The following is a 16992-nucleotide window of genomic DNA, read 5'->3' as shown; positions in this document are numbered from 1 at the left end:
TTACCCCCAAAGGACGTACTGGTACGTTTCACAAAAGCCATCCCTTTACCCCCATGGACATACTGGTACGTCCTTGCAAAAAATGCTATAAAAAATTTTTTTTTCATATTTTTGATAATTTTTTGAGAAAATTCGGGCATTTTCCAAGAGAATGAGACCAATCTGACCTCTCTATGACAAAAATTAAAGCTGTTAGAGCAATTTAAAAAAATGTACTGCAAAATGTGCTGGGAAAAAAATAACCCCCTGGGGGTTAAGGGTTAGAAAGTTCCAAATAGCCTGGGGGTAAAATGGTTAATTTCTGTAAGAATCTGTCTATGGAAAGGGTTGAGAAAGCAGCATAGAGGTGTACCAAATCAGTTTTTGCCAAGTATTATTTACAAGAAGTCTTGTTTTCTTATAGAAGTTTCTGGATTTTAGATCCTTTGGTAATGGGAGGTGATGTCGTAATGTAATTTGGCAATTGGCCTTTGTTTCTTTGGGTAATTGGTATTGGTCAAAGTACTTTTAATTTGTCGTTAGGTGAATTTTTTATGCCTTACAATACTGGCATTATGTAGTAATATCAGCCTTTCTCAATCTGGAATAGAGTTCTTGTAAAAGATGAGAGGTGTTCTCTCTAGGTTTTGTTGATTCTAATGTACAGAACATTCAAAGCATCCATACGAACCTCAGGTAAGTTTCATAGAAATAGAAAGAATTTTAAAAATAAAATTTGTTATTTATTTAGTCACCTGAGGTTTATATATCCCCCACGTCCCCACTGATTAAGGGAGGTCAAGAACATATTGAATTTGCTTCAACTTTGTAAACTGAAGAATGGACCACATTTTTTGCCAAACAATGCTGTCTTCTACTACTTTTACTACTACTACTAACTAAGCTACATTGCTAGTTGTCATAGCAGATCATCTGTCTCCATTTACTTCTAGCCCCTGAATCCTCCTCTGCCACACCAACTGCCCTCATATTTCCTCTTAATGAATTCATAAATCTCCTTTTAGGCTTTCCTCTCCTTTTCCTACGTGGTGGCTCTATGATTAGCATGTCCCTCCTGACATATTCGTCCTCCCTTCTCATCATGTGCCTGAACCTCATTATTCATGCTTCCATTGCTTTTTTCCAAATTGGTTTACATGTACAGATCCTTTAATGATTTTATTTCTGATCTTATCCTGCCTTGTTACCCATGTGAGAACCTCAACGTTTTCATTTTTTGCATCTTTCATCTCTGTGTCTTGCTTCTTGATTAAGGTACTGTGCAGTCTCCAAACCATACAGCATAGCTGGTCTTATCACCACCTTATAGGTCTTCCCTTCTGTCGTATACCACCCTGAATTCTCTTCCTCACTTCCCCATTGTTTACCTTTTTCAGTTCTATACTGCATTCCTGTCATCTATTATTTATGTATTACTGTTGTTTATTCACAGAGAACCCATCGCTTGTGGACAGACTATGAATGGAACATTTACCCACCGCTTTTCTTCACCACTCTCAGACCTGCAGGAGATATCAGCCTTTGGAGATGAAGAAGGAGAAGGAGACACTGGTGACAAGTGGGTTATCATCTGTGACGGGGAAGCATGGGGCCGTCAGCAGACTGTAATGCTTCGACATTCTGATACTGATGTGTAAGGAAACATTGATATATGTTGCTGAGCAGTCTGTTTGGTAAAGGTTTAATTCCACAGCCTTTGAAAGTACTGTTGAAGGATTGTTGTCATTAATTATGGAACATGGGAAACTTCTTTTAATCAAGCTTTTGATGTGAATTACAGTATGTGTAAGTGAAAAATTGTAGATCATATGTTCAAATACGTAGGGTCTAGGGTAAAAATGTTCAGCTATCATCAGTTATAGTAGTCACCTTCTTAACCCTTTTACCCCCGGGGTATTTGGAAATTTCCAACCCTTAACCCCCAGGGGGTTATTTTTTTCCCAGCACATTTTGCAGTATATTTTTTTTAAATTGCTCTAACAGCCTTAATTTTTGTCATAGAGAGGTCAGGTTGGTCTCATTCTCTTGGAAAATGCCCGAATTTTCTCAAAAAATTATCAAAAAATAAGAAAAACAAATTTTTCAATATTAAACTTACCCGATAATCATGTAGCTGTCAACTCCGTTGCCCGACAGAATTCTACGGGAGGGATACGCCAGCTATCACAATACTAGAAGGGGGTGTACTCACCAGCGCCACCTGTGGCCAGGTACTACAGTACTTCTTGTTGACACCTCCTCAATTTTGCCTCTGTCGTGCTTCCGGCAAGACGTTCTGGGATACGCTTATGATCTTGGAGTATTTTCACGGCTTTTGGTGAAGTATTTCTCTCAGATTTCGGCTGTCGCTTTACTGGAAAACTTCTATATTAGCTTAGATAGCTATTATTTAGTCTGATTAATGGTTAACGATCTTTTTGCTTGATTTGGAATCCCCACTTGGCTAACTCTTTGATTCAAGATGTCTGACATTTCACAAGCCCCACCCCATAGACGATGTAGGTCTTGTAATAGGCGTATTCCGAAGGCCTCGGTAGATCCTCACACCGCTTGTTCTGACTGTAGGGAAAGACCCTGTCAGTTGGAAGATCGATGTGAGGAATGCGCCGGACTTTCGGAACTTGATTTTGTCCGATTTCTTAAGTATTCAACCAAGTTAGAGAGAGAGAGAGTTAGGAGGAGTTCTTCTCGCTCTTCACTTTTTTCCTCACCTCATGATCCCCTACCTTTTCCTCCCCCTGTAGTGGCTACCCCCGAACCTACTATTTGCCCTCAACCTGATATGTCTGTTGTTTTGCGTGCCATTCAGGCTTTAGGTGACAAAGTGGAGTCGGTGGTTAGTGATCATAAGTCTCTTATGGCCGAAGTCAAGGAACTTAAGGTCAAGAGTGCAGTGGGTGGTAATAGTGCCAGTGCTGTGACGAGTGCTAGTGTCAGTGCAGTGCCAAGTGCTAGTGTCAGTGTCAGTGTGGTGCGTGAGGGTACTTCTGTGCGTGCCAGTCGTCCTCCCAGTCCGGGACCTCTTGCAAGCTCCCAAGCCCAGGGGAGAAGCAATGTCGAAGGGCAAAAGGGTTCGGCAGGCCTTGATCGGCGCACAGAAGTATCCTCGGTGGTTGCGGGCGTGTCTTCCAGAGACCGTCACTCCCACCCGCAGACGATTGAGCCCGTCTTTTACTCGTCTGCTGAAGAATTGTCAGGGAGGAAACGTTGGACTCAGGTCTCAAGACCTCTCAAACGCAGAGTCCAGACCTCAAGAGCTCTACAACCTGGCTGCAGTCATTGGATCAGCTCTGACTCGCCGCAGTCATCAGTTGAAGGCACTCCTCCTAAGAGGAGTAAGGTGCTGCCGCAACAGATCTCTTCTGTTAAGGCTTTGCCTCAGCAGACCTTAGTGTCTGCCGACCCCAAGTTGACTCTACTGCAGTCCATGCAGTCACAACTTGCGGTCTTGATGCGTGAGTGTCAGGCTGAGAAGGTTACACCTCCTCCTGCGATCGCTCCGCCTAACCGCAGTCCTGCCTGCCAGGCGTACGATGTTGAGGCTCCTCAGGATACCTTACCACGTACTGAGTTACCAGTTTCCAGTGGTGTGCAGCTACCTCCGCCTTCCTTAAGGCAACCTCAGCAATGGGAACAGGAAGCTTATACCTTACTTCCTCCGCTTCCACTTGCGGTTCCACCAGTGAGGCAACACTCTCTTGAGGTACAACAACCTCTCCCATCCATGAGGCAGACACCTCAGCTCTCGCTGCAGCGACCTCAACCCTCCTCAAGGCGAGAGCCTCAACACCTTAGCCTTGCGCCTCAGGAACCTCAACTCGCGAGACAAGTAATGCGTTCTGCGCAGCCTCTACCCCAACTCTCGCAGCTCACACCTCAGGAACCTCAACTCGTTCCTCAGGAACTTGCTACTGCGCATCCGCTCACCTTACAGCAAGCGCAACCCTTGAGGCAAGACTCTCATGCCAGGAGTCAGCCTCCTCCTCCCATGCGCCTTCCTTCTGCTACTCCTTTTGACCAGCCTTTGCAGCCTGAACCTCAGGTTTTGCCTCAGCAGCAGAGACTTGAGGATGAAACCACAAGCGTTTTTGCTCCCGCTCGTGCAGATTCTGCTGTTCAGCATACCTTACCTCTCACTTCGCTACACTCTGGTGATGAGGTTTCTGATGATGAGGCTGCACACCTGGATCCCTCATCAGACGTGGATGAATCCAAGTCTTCTCCGCCTCCTATTGACTTTCGTAAGGTCTTGGCTCTTTTCAGAGAGGTATACCCAGACCATTTTGTCTCTGCTACCCCCCGCTCTCCGCCATCTGAGTTTTCGCTGGGCATGCAGCTGGCCAAGTCTTCTTATACTAAGCTCGTCTTTGCAAGGTCCTCTAAGAGAGCGTTAAGAATTTTAGGGGAGTGGTTGCAGTCTAAGCAGCAACTAGGAAAGACTTCCTTTATGTTTCCTCCGACTAAGCTCACTTCTAAAGCGGGCGTTTGGTATGCCACAGGAGAGGAACCAGGCTTGGGAGTACCTGCCTCTGCCCAGGCTGACTTCTCAAGTTTGGTAGACTCTCCTCGTAGAACAGCAATGAGGCGCTCTAAGGTTTGCTGGACCTTCTCCGATCTAGATCACTTCCTTAAGGGTGTATTTAGAGCCTTTGAGATGTTCAATTTCCTAGACTGGTGCCTGGGGGCCCTTAGCAAGAAGACCTCCCCTGCGGACAAGGACTCAGCCATGCTCTTAATGTCCTGCATGGATAAGGCTATTAGGGATGGATCTGGCGAGCTGGCTTCAATGTTTGTGTCAGGAGTGCTTAAGAAAAGGGAGCAGCTTTGTTCCTTCCTTTCCTCCAGCATCACACCTTGTCAAAGGTCTCAACTCCTTTTCGCTCCGCTCTCTAAGTTCCTGTTTCCCGAAGAGCTTGTTAAGGACTTGTCTGCGGCCCTGATACAAAAGGACACCCATGATCTTGTGGCCTCATCAGCTCGTAAGACTAAGGTTGCTACCTCAGTCCCCAGGACTTATCGCACCCCAGTGGCTGATACTCCTGCTATGAGGTTTATTCCGCCCTTTCGTGGTAGAGCCCCCAGCCGAGGAAGCTCCCGTCCAGACTCTTCCAGGAGCAAGTCTAGGAAAGGTTCTGTGGAGGATTTATTTTTGCTTTATTTTATTTTTGTTTTTGCCAAATCCTGAGAGAGAGAGAGAGAGAGAGAGAGAGAGAGAGAGAGAGAGAGAGAGAGAGAGAGAGAGAGATTGTGTTAGCGAGCGAAAGTAGTTAGGTTAACGATCGTTTGTGGTGAGAAAGACTGTTGGTATAAATGAGATTGTTTGTTTACATGTTTTAGTTAGGTTACGACAGTGGTGAATGTTTCGGAGCGAATGCTTTTTTATTTGACTGCAGCATAAGGCAGTTGTGTGAGAGCTGGATTATATATATATTTTTTCGACCAGCGTGGAAGTGTTTTTTGATTTTCAAAGTAAGTACAGTTTTGTTTATCTTTGCTTGTCGTGATTGTGAATGATAGGAACAATTTATTATTTATCTTTGATTATAGTGCGATAGTTCAGTTAGCTAGAAGTGTTCGTAAGTGTTTTTCTTTTTTATTTTGGCAGGCTGAGATTCCTCCTTTGGAGAGACCGAATTTTGAAAGTGGATGTATTGTTGATGACCTGGCCTGTATTAAGATTTTGTTTGTACTGCTCATTTGACTGCTCAACTGTTGACGACCTGGCCTGTGATTGATTTTGGTATTAAGACTGCTCTTTGGATTGACGATTGTTGATGACCGGCCCGTTTACTTACGATTGATGATGATGATGATGATGGTGGTGCTAATAATAACCACGACCCCAATCAGGGAAGTAGTTGTGGCGAATTGCCACCCAATGAACTGCTGAACACAGAGTTGTGTGCCGTAAAGACAGTCCGGCTTGTGTGTGGCGACCGTGTTGGTGTACCATAATATTTATACAAGAAATTCATATATATATTTATTTTTGGTGTTGGTGTGTGGTATAATTTAAGTTTGTTAGGATTTTTTGCGTTTATTTGAATGGTATTTATCTTTAGTGTTAAGTTTTGATTAGTTTAAGGTGTTAAGTTTTGATTGGTTTAAAGTATTTATTTTGAATGTGGATGGTTTATGATTTATTTTAAGGTTTAAGAATTATAGTTTTAAGGTTATGTTTTGTTTTGTTTTGTCCTTTTGTCCAAGAGTCTGGTTATAGATTACGTAAGGGGAAAGTTTGTTTTGTGGAGACCATTGTCTGTTAGAGTGATTCAAGGGTGTGGGGCTTGTTTTTTAAACATCCCGCCACATTATTTTGGCGCCCGAACAGGGACTGCTGAGGTGGGATAGAAGCTGGACTGTTGGACGAAGGACGGAATTAGGTTAAGAATTTAGGATTAAGGTTGATGAAAAATGGAAGAGCAGAACAAGTTACTGAAGGAGGAATTGCGGCTGAGTAAGGAGCGTGAGGAGAGGTTGCTAATAGAGAATGAGAGGTTGAACTGGGAGAATGCGGCGATGCAGAAGGAGCTTAGGGAGTTAAAGGGGACAGTAGAGAGAGTGGAAGAATGTGTTGAGATGAGGATGCGAGAGAATGAAGAACGAATGGAGAAACGAATGGAAGATATGATGGGGCAAGTCATGGGGATGATGAAAACTATAATGGGTGAAGGTGCAGTCGGAGGAGTGTCCTCAGCTTCGGGTAATGGGTTGGTAGTGAAAGAGAAGGTTAAGGTAGGTGATAATGGGAAAGGAAGTGATAGTGATAGTAGTAATAGTGATGGTGATATTGAAGATAAGGGAATTAGGCATAGTAAGGATGAACAGAAAGGTGAGAGGAAAGATGAAAGGAAAGGTAAAAGTGATGTGAAGAAAGGGAAGAAAAAGTATCAGGCTGATAGCAAGGACGATCGTGAATGGGTGAAAGTGGTAAGTAAGAAAAAGGGTAAGAAAGGAATGGTTAAGGATAGGAATTTAAGTGTGGAAGTGGATTCATTATATTCGAATGAGGAAGAAGGTAACAAGGGAGTAGACAGTGATGATAGCAGTGAGAATGAACGTGATGTGTGTAAGACTGTGTTTATGAGAGAGGTACCTCGGTGTGAAAGGTTCAATGAGCATAGCAGTAGGGATGTAAATGATTTTTTCAAGGAGTATGAGAGGTATTGTCAGGATAAGTATGGTGATAGTAAAAGAGTTTGGGCTAGGGAGTTAGGAGAATATTTGACTGGGTATTTGTTGACGATGTATGGAGTGATAATGAGTGTAGGGGACGTTGATTATGAAAGTGTGAAAACGAGAATAATTGAGCAGGTAAAACGTATGAAAGGGAGTGTTAAGTATAAGCGTAAGAATGATTTTGATGAGGCAAGGATGAATGCAGGAGAAGCTATATCAATGTACGTATGTAGGTTGGAAACTTTAGCTAGGAAGAAGTATGGGGATGAAGGCATAAATGATAATAAGGAGTTAATGAGGAAGTTTTTGGCAACAGTACCTGAGAATGTGTGTGAATTTATTAATTTGAAACGCAAAGAGAAAATGAGGTGGACGCAAGAGAGATTGACATGGGATGATATTTTAGAGATAGTTGAGGATTATGAGTTGGATAGGTGTATGAAAGAAAGTAAATCTGTGAGTGTAAGAACTGGAATGGAAGAAAGTGTAATAGAATTTGGTAGTTATAAGGACGCAATTTTGAGAGGACCAATGAGGGTAGCTGATAATGTAGTAGATAGGAGTGTTAGGGCGAGTAATGTGGGAATACCTGTAAGGACAAATGAAGGATTTAGGCAGGGTAATTGGCGCAATAGGGATAGGAGTGTGAGTGCACATCGAGGTATGTCAGATAGCCGTGTCCGTGATGAAAAGTGTTATAGGTGTGGGAAAGTAGGACATAAGAAGAATGAATGTAGATGGGCTCTTGGTGCTTGTTTTGGATGTGGTGAGGTAGGGCATAGAATTAGCGAGTGCACGAAAGAGAAAGGGGTAAAATGTTATCGGTGTGGTATGACAGGGCACATAGCGAGTGGATGTCGGAGTAATCGTACAAATGTGATTTGCGGTAATTGTGGTAAGGATGGGCATTATGCTAGAATGTGCAAGGAGCCACGGGGTAAGTGTACTGAATGTGGTGCAGATGGGCATGTAGCTAGGGTATGTAGGAAGAAGGGAATAAGTCAGCCAGGATGTTCGGGAAACTAGAGTGTAAGAGGGTTCAGCTGGGTGAGTCCTCCTGTGTGTGTGGAAGGAATAAGATCAATGTTTGTGAGAATGGGATGAGTAATTGGTTGGAAATGAGCAAGTATGAACCGAGTATTCATGAGAAATTAGGGCTGGAAAATAAACAATTAGTGTTAGTTGAATATAGGAAAAAGAGGCGTTTGAAAGTTTTAAGTGAGGAGAAAGTGCAAGGGAAATTTATAGGAATAGGTAAGAATACGAATAAGTATGACAAGGGTGTAAATGTGCAAGTGAGTGTGGAGGATAAATGTATTAATACAGATGAATCATGGCTGAGTATGAATGATACCTATAGTGTGTGTGGCTTTTCCTTAGGTGATGTAAAAGAAAGGATGACGAATGCGAGAGTGAGAGATAGGAGAATGATTAGTAGTATGAATGAATCTTTTACTAAAGTTGAGAATGTTTTTGATGAAATGGATGAACTGTTTACAGAAATGAGTGTAATTATAGGGCCAGATGAGAACGAGGTAGATATGATTGTACATGATATATTAGATGATAGGGATTTAGATAGGAATAGTGTTAATGTAGCTAATGATTGTGATAAGGAAGAAGTGAATGAGAGAGTATATGGAGGCCCAGTTACTCGGAGTAGAGGTCCCGTTCCCGACTGCGACTGGGTTATGAAAAAAATAATGTAAGTGTTGTGTGAGAAGGATTTGGCAAAGTAAGGGGGGAGGAATGTGGAGGATTTATTTTTGCTTTATTTTATTTTTGTTTTTGCCAAATCCTGAGAGAGAGAGAGAGAGAGAGAGAGAGAGAGAGAGAGAGAGAGAGAGAGAGAGAGAGAGAGAGAGAGATTGTGTTAGCGAGCGAAAGTAGTTAGGTTAACGATCGTTTGTGGTGAGAAAGACTGTTGGTATAAATGAGATTGTTTGTTTACATGTTTTAGTTAGGTTACGACAGTGGTGAATGTTTCGGAGCGAATGCTTTTTTATTTGACTGCAGCATAAGGCAGTTGTGTGAGAGCTGGATTATATATATATTTTTTCGACCAGCGTGGAAGTGTTTTTTGATTTTCAAAGTAAGTACAGTTTTGTTTATCTTTGCTTGTCGTGATTGTGAATGATAGGAACAATTTATTATTTATCTTTGATTATAGTGCGATAGTTCAGTTAGCTAGAAGTGTTCGTAAGTGTTTTTCTTTTTTATTTTGGCAGGCTGAGATTCCTCCTTTGGAGAGACCGAATTTTGAAAGTGGATGTATTGTTGATGACCTGGCCTGTATTAAGATTTTGTTTGTACTGCTCATTTGACTGCTCAACTGTTGACGACCTGGCCTGTGATTGATTTTGGTATTAAGACTGCTCTTTGGATTGACGATTGTTGATGACCGGCCCGTTTACTTACGATTGATGATGATGATGATGATGGTGGTGCTAATAATAACCACGACCCCAATCAGGGAAGTAGTTGTGGCGAATTGCCACCCAATGAACTGCTGAACACAGAGTTGTGTGCCGTAAAGACAGTCCGGCTTGTGTGTGGCGACCGTGTTGGTGTACCATAATATTTATACAAGAAATTCATATATATATTTATTTTTGGTGTTGGTGTGTGGTATAATTTAAGTTTGTTAGGATTTTTTGCGTTTATTTGAATGGTATTTATCTTTAGTGTTAAGTTTTGATTAGTTTAAGGTGTTAAGTTTTGATTGGTTTAAAGTATTTATTTTGAATGTGGATGGTTTATGATTTATTTTAAGGTTTAAGAATTATAGTTTTAAGGTTATGTTTTGTTTTGTTTTGTCCTTTTGTCCAAGAGTCTGGTTATAGATTACGTAAGGGGAAAGTTTGTTTTGTGGAGACCATTGTCTGTTAGAGTGATTCAAGGGTGTGGGGCTTGTTTTTTAAACATCCCGCCACAGTTCCAAGGCTTCTAAAGGCAAAAACTGACTCTCCTCCTCTCCAGACAGCAGTAGGAGCCAGACTCAAGATCTTCTGGCAAGCCTGGGAAAAGAGAGGCAGACGCCCAGTCTGTCAGTTGGCTGAGGGAGGGTTACAGGATACCATTCTGCCGCAAACCCCCTCTGACCACATCTCCCATCAACCTCTCTCCCAACTACAAAGAAAAGGACAAGAGGCTAGCGTTGCACCAGGAGGTGTCGCTCCTTTTACAGAAGAAGGCAGTGGTTATAGTCCGGGACCATCAATCCCCGGGCTTCTACAACCGTCTCTTTCTGGTGGCCAAGAAGACAGGAGGTTGGAGACCGGTGCTGGACGTCAGCGCGCTCAATGCTTATGTCACCAAGCAGACGTTCACGATGGAGACGACGAAGTCGGTCCTAGCAGCGGTCAGGCAGGAGGACTGGATGGTCTCGTTGGACCTGAAAGATGCTTACTTTCACGTTCCTATTCATCCAGACTCCCAACCTTTCCTGAGATTCGTTTTTGGAAAGGTTGTCTACCAATTCCAAGCCCTGTGTTTTGGCCTAAGCACAGCTCCTATGGTGTTCACGCATCTGATGAGGAATATAGCAAAATTCCTCCACTTATCGGACATCAGAGCCTCCCTTTATTTAGACGACTGGCTGTTGAGAGCCTCCACGAGTCGTCGCTGTCTGGAGAGTCTCAACTGGACTTTGGACTTGATCAAAGAACTGGGTCTGTTAGTCAATCTAGAAAAGTCCCAGCTCATTCCCTCCCAATCCATTGTGTACCTGGGAATGGAGATTCGGAGTCAGGATTTTCGGGCTTTTCCATCGGCCCCAAGGATAAGCCAAGCCCTAGATTGCATCCTGAGCATGCTGAAGAGGAGCAGTTGCTCGGTGAGACAGAAGATGAGTCTCACAGGGACCCTTTCATCGTTGGCCCTGTTCGTCGAGCTAGGGAGACTCCACCTCCGCCCTCTTCAATTCCATCTAGCAGCTCATTGGGACAAGGGTTTGACTCTCGAAGCAGTCTCTATCCCAGTCACCAAAGAGATGAAGACCACTCTCTTGTGGTGGAAGACCAATCTCCTTCTCAGGGAGGGCCTATCGTTGGCAATTCAGACCCCCAATCTTCATCTCTTCTCGGATGCATCGGACTCGGGCTGGGGCGCGACCTTGAACGGACGGGAGTGCTCGGGAACGTGGAACGAGGAACAGGAAACGCTCCACATCAACTGCAAGGAGCTACTAGCAGTTCATTTAGCCCTGTTGAACTTCAAGTCCCTCCTGCTAGGCAAGGTGGTGGAGGTGAACTCCGACAACACCACAGCCTTGGCTTACATCTCCAAGCAAGGAGGGACCCATTCGAGGAGCCTATACGACATAGCAAGGGACCTCCTCATTTGGTCAAAAACCCTAGTTACGAGGTTCATTCAGGGCAACATGAACGTCTCAGCAGATCGCCTAAGCAGAAGGGATCAGGTTATCCCCACGGAATGGACCCTCCACAAGAGCGTGTGCAACAGACTTTGGACCTTGTGGGGTCAGCCGACAATAGATCTGTTTGCCACCTCCATGACCAAGAGACTTCCTTTGTACTGTTCCCCAGTTCCAGACCCAGCAGCAGTTCATGTGGATGCTTTTCTGCTGAACTGGTCCCATCTCGACCTTTACGCATTCCCACCGTTCAAGATCATAAACAAAGTCCTTCAGAAGTTCATCTCGCACGAAGGGACACGGCTGACGCTGGTTGCTCCCCTTTGGCCTGCAAGAGAATGGTTCACAGAGGTACTACAATGGCTGGTCGACGTCCCCAGGACTCTCCCTCTAAGAGTGGACCTTCTACGTCAACCTCACGTAGACAGGTTGCACCCAAACCTCCACGCTCTTCGGCTGACTGCCTTCAGACTGTCGAAAAATTCGCTAGAGCTAGAGGCTTTTCGAAGGAGGCAGCCAGTGCGATTGCCAGAGCAAGGAGGGTATCCACTCGTAGAGTCTACCAATCCAAGTGGGAAGTCTTCCGGAGCTGGTGTAGAGCCAATGCAGTTTCCTCTACCAATACCTCTGTGACCCAAATAGCTGACTTCCTATTACATCTTAGGAATGAGAGATCCCTTTCAGCTCCTACGATTAAAGGGTACAGGAGTATGTTGGCTTCAGTTCTCCGCCACAGAGGTTTGGACCTTTCTTCCAACAAGGACCTTCAAGACATCCTTAAGTCTTTTGAGACTACTAAAGAACGTCGTCTACCCACTCCAGGCTGGAATCTAGACGTAGTCTTAAGGTTCCTTATGTCACCTAGGTTCGAACCTCTCCAGTCAGCTTCCTTCAAGGACCTTACCCTCAAGACTCTTTTTCTCGTCTGCCTTGCAACAGCTAAAAGAGTCAGTGAGGTTCATGCCTTCAGCAAGAACATTGGGTTCACATCCGAATCTGCAACATGTTCTTTACAGCTCGGATTCTTAGCTAAGAATGAACTTCCTTCACGTCCTTGGCCTAGATCGTTTGAAATACCTAGCCTCTCCAACATGGTAGGTAACGAGCTAGAAAGAGTTCTTTGCCCTGTCAGAGCTCTGAAATTTTATCTTAATAGGTCAAAACCTATTCGAGGACAGTCAGAAGCCTTATGGTGTGCAATCAAGAACCCTTCGAGGCCCATGTCCAAAAACGGGGTTTCGTATTATATAAGGCTTCTGATTAGAGAAGCCCATTCTCACTTAAAGGAGGAAGACCTTGCTTTGCTGAAGGTAAGGACCCACGAAGTGAGAGCCGTAGCTACTTCGATGGCCTTTAATAAAAACCGTTCTCTGCAGAGCATAATGGATGCAACCTATTGGAGGAGCAAGTCAGTGTTTGCATCATTTTATCTTAAAGATGTCCAGTCTCTTTACGAGAACTGCTACACCCTGGGACCATTCGTAGCAGCGAGTGCAGTAGTAGGTGAGGGCTCAGCCACTACATTCCCTTAATCCCATAACCTTTTTTAACCTTTCTCTTGAATGCTTTTATTGTTGTTTTTATGGTTGTTACGGTAGGCTAAGAAGCCTTCCGCATCCTTTTGATTTGGCGGGTGGTCAATTCATTCTTGAGAAGCGCCTGGGTTAGAGGTTGTGTAGAGGTCCTTTAGTAGGGGTTGCAGCCCTATATACTTTAGCACCTTAGAGTTGATTCAGCCTCCTAAGAGGAACGCTGCGCTCAGTAAGGAAGACGAACTTAAAAAAAGGCAGAGTAACGGTTCAAGTCGACTTCCTTACCAGGTACTTATTATTTCATTGTTATTTTGAGATAACTGATTATATGAAATACGGGATACTTAGCTATCCTTTAATCTTGTACACTGGTTTTCACCCACCCCCCTGGGTGTGAATCAGCTACATGATTATCGGGTAAGTTTAATATTGAAAAATGTTATTTTTATTAGTAAAATAAATTTTTGAATATACTTACCCGATAATCATGATTTAATTGACCCTCCCTTCCTCCCCATAGAGAACCAGTGGACCGAGGAAAAATTGAGGAGGTGTCAACAAGAAGTACTGTAGTACCTGGCCACAGGTGGCGCTGGTGAGTACACCCCCTTCTAGTATTGTGATAGCTGGCGTATCCCTCCCGTAGAATTCTGTCGGGCAACGGAGTTGACAGCTACATGATTATCGGGTAAGTATATTCAAAAATTTATTTTACTAATAAAAATAACATTTTTATAGCATTTTTTTGCAAGGACGTACCGGTACGTCCATGTGGGTAAAGGGGTGGCTTTTGTGAAACGTACCAGTACGTCCTTTGGGGGTAAAAGGGTTATATGAGAATGATAATTTATCAACTTTCTTCGTCTTATTTAATATTCATTATTAGGAAAATTAGTTTACAGCTTTCATTCTAATTCAAATGGGTAACTATATAGATGCAGTAAGTAAGAAGTAGTTACAGGTGACAGCCTCTATACTGTGGACTTGGCTATCTTGGCTGAAGTTCTCTCTCATGAGGGTACGCTTAAGTAATTTTATGTCAGTTTTTTCTCTTATGTTTTTAGTCAAACAATGATTAAGGCAACATTTTTTATTTTGCTGAAAATTAACCATAAATTTTACCAGAATCTTCAACCTTTTTTCATCAGTACAGAAATTAATCGGAAATCTTGTGAATTTTACTTTTGGTGTTTTCTTTATCCTATACTGGCCAGCTTTTTTAATTCTTTATGCTCCTTTTTCTCTTGTTCATATACTGTTTTATCTTTGAAGAGATGGATCTTAACACTATTGAGTTTTGCCCCTAATTTTTTTTTAATCCATCGGGAAGAATCATATTTTGTTCCGTAACTGAAATACAAACCACGCTATTTACATGGGGTAATTACTTCGGCGTAGCTGAATGACAAGCCATAAAAGTTTTAACGAGGGTTTACTATCCCGCCGCTAGTTAGCGGGGGTAGGTAGGGGTAGCTAGCTACCCCTCCCCCCTCACAAACACCGGTGAATGTTTCACTTTACTTTTGGCTTGGGCGGAGAACAGACCTGTCTGCTCTCTCCCTCGCTTTGACTGCCATTTGTTCCGTAACCGAAATACAAACCGCGCTATTTACATAGGGTATTACTTTCGGCGTAGCTGAAATGACGAGCCATTAGATTTTTAACGAGGGTTAGCTACTCTCTCGCTAGTTAGCGAAGGGGTAAGGGAGGGGTAGCTAGCTACCCCCCCCCACCCCCTCAAACACCGGTGAATGTTTCACTTTACTTTTGGCTCGGGCGGAGAACAGACCTGTCTGCTCTCTCCCTCGCTTTGACTGCCATTTGTTCCGTAACCGAAATACAAACCACGCTATTTACATAGGGTATTACTTTCGGCGTAGCTGAAATGACGAGCCATTAGATTTTTAACGAGGGTTAACTACCCTCTCGTTAGTTAGCAAGGGGGTAGGAGAGGGGTTGCTAGCTACCCCTCCCCCCTCACACACCGGTGAACTGATTCACTTCACTTTTGGCTCGGGTGGTGAGCGGACATGTCCGCTCTCACCTTCGCTTGGCAGCCATTAATGTTTTGTCTTTACTTAATTACTTAATATATATATATATATATATATATATATATATATATATATATATATATATATATATATATATATATATATATATATATATAAACATTCTCATGTTTATGTGTGTATTTAGGTACAGTGAACCCTCGTTTATCGCGGTAGATAGGTTCCAGACGCGGGCGCGATAGGTGAAAATCCGCGAAGTAGTGACATCATATTTACCTATTTATTTAACATGTATATTCGGACTTTTAAAACCTTCCCTTGTACGTAGTACTGTTAACAAACCACCCTTTAATGTACAGAACACTTAATGCATGTACTACAGCACCCTAAACTAAAACAGGCACAAATATTAAAGGCGATTTTATATCATGCGTTTCCTAAACACCTAAAAAGCACGATAAAAAATGGCAACCAATGTTTTGTTTACGTTCATCTCTGATCATAATGAAGAAACAAACTCATTTAGTGTACACATATATGTATAGGTTAGTTTTTGCATCGATTATATTGATTATACAGTACTGTATGTTGATTTTTTTATTACCAATGTTTTAGTTTACGTATTTTTCTTAGGACTTCCAAATGAAATCTTTTTCTTTATGACGCCGCCTGAAACGACGGCGTGTACGCTCAGTAAACAACCACGCTCAGAACAAACAAGGCATTTAACGCGCATGATGATAGTGATAAATAATGATACAGTACATACAGTATTTACAGTAAAAGCATTTACAAAATATGTTACCTTACAAATATAAATTATACAGTATTGTACGTAGCAAAGCAGGAAAACAATTTACGAGAGAGAGAGAGAGAGAGAGAGAGAGAGAGAGAGAGAGAGAGAGAGAGAGAGAGAGAGATTGTTTTACGTACGTAAATGTAAATTTTAAACAAAAAAAATATGATAGGTTACAACATGTAGACTTTTAAAACCTTCCCTTTAACTTAATGCATACAGTACGTACATTACTAAACTATAAAACAGGCAGTAAGAATATTAAAGTAAAAAATAAAGATTGTTACTGTACTCACCACGAAAGAAGTTGAAGAAAAACTTGAATGGTGATGGCGATGAATTTGCTGCACAGTAGAAATGATGATGATGAAGCTGATGATGTGTTCTACTGTGCAGTCAATGATAGTATTTTACGTCTCTTCAGACGGAGGTGTCTTTTCCTGGGACACCTCTTCAACTTCTTCCTGGGAAACTTCTTCAATTTCTTCCGAAGGCGTACGTTGGAGGAACTGGCTCTTTTTTGCGAGGCTGGAAGAACATTGTGATCGGAAGTTGTTGCCGCTGCTTCTTTTTTCGATCCAAGAGCATCCTGTAGGGAGTCATGATGTCATCGACCTTGTTGGAGAATTGCATCGAGCGAACCATATCCTCGTCCCACTCTTGTAACATTTCTTTCGCCTCCTTGATATGGGTGCAGAACTTGGCAAGCCGTTCTAATGTTAAGCCCGTTTCTTCGACATTTTCTTGGGTCTCTTCCTGGGTATCACTCTCTTCCTCACTTGCCGATTTCGTCAGGTCTTCGAGGTCTGCGTCAGTTAGGGGCTGGGAATGGCAGTCCAACAACTCGTCGACGTCTTCAGTCGTCATGTCGCCAAACCCGTCACCTCCAATTATGGCAGCCAACTGCACAGATTTCCGTATTGCAGTGTTGGATTTCCGACGGAGTAAATCCCTTGTCGTCGTAAACAATATCGGGCCACAACTTCTTCCAGCTCGCATTCACGGTTGCAGGTTTCATCTCTTGAAGTGCCTTCTGAATATTCTGCAGGCACGTGGCTATGGTGTACTGCCGCCAGTACGCCTTCAAGTTGAAATCTT

The 16992-nt window shown here is 43.0% G+C and overlaps 1 protein-coding gene across 1 annotated transcript in view; it reads left to right on the top strand.

The window, feature by feature from the left end:
- Positions 1-16992, top strand: part of LOC137636875 (stromal cell-derived factor 2-like) — a 43619-nt gene that overhangs the window by 4623 nt on the left and 22004 nt on the right. Inside the window, exon 3 of the mRNA XM_068369223.1 lies at positions 1433-1633. Within this exon, the coding sequence (XP_068225324.1) occupies positions 1433-1633 (201 nt within the window). The remainder of the gene's footprint in view (positions 1-1432; positions 1634-16992) is intronic.

Source organism: Palaemon carinicauda, unplaced genomic scaffold (genome assembly GCF_036898095.1).
Source record: "Palaemon carinicauda isolate YSFRI2023 unplaced genomic scaffold, ASM3689809v2 scaffold425, whole genome shotgun sequence".
NCBI lineage: Eukaryota > Metazoa > Arthropoda > Malacostraca > Decapoda > Palaemonidae > Palaemon > Palaemon carinicauda.
This window is presented reverse-complemented; position numbering and strand designations above follow the sequence as displayed.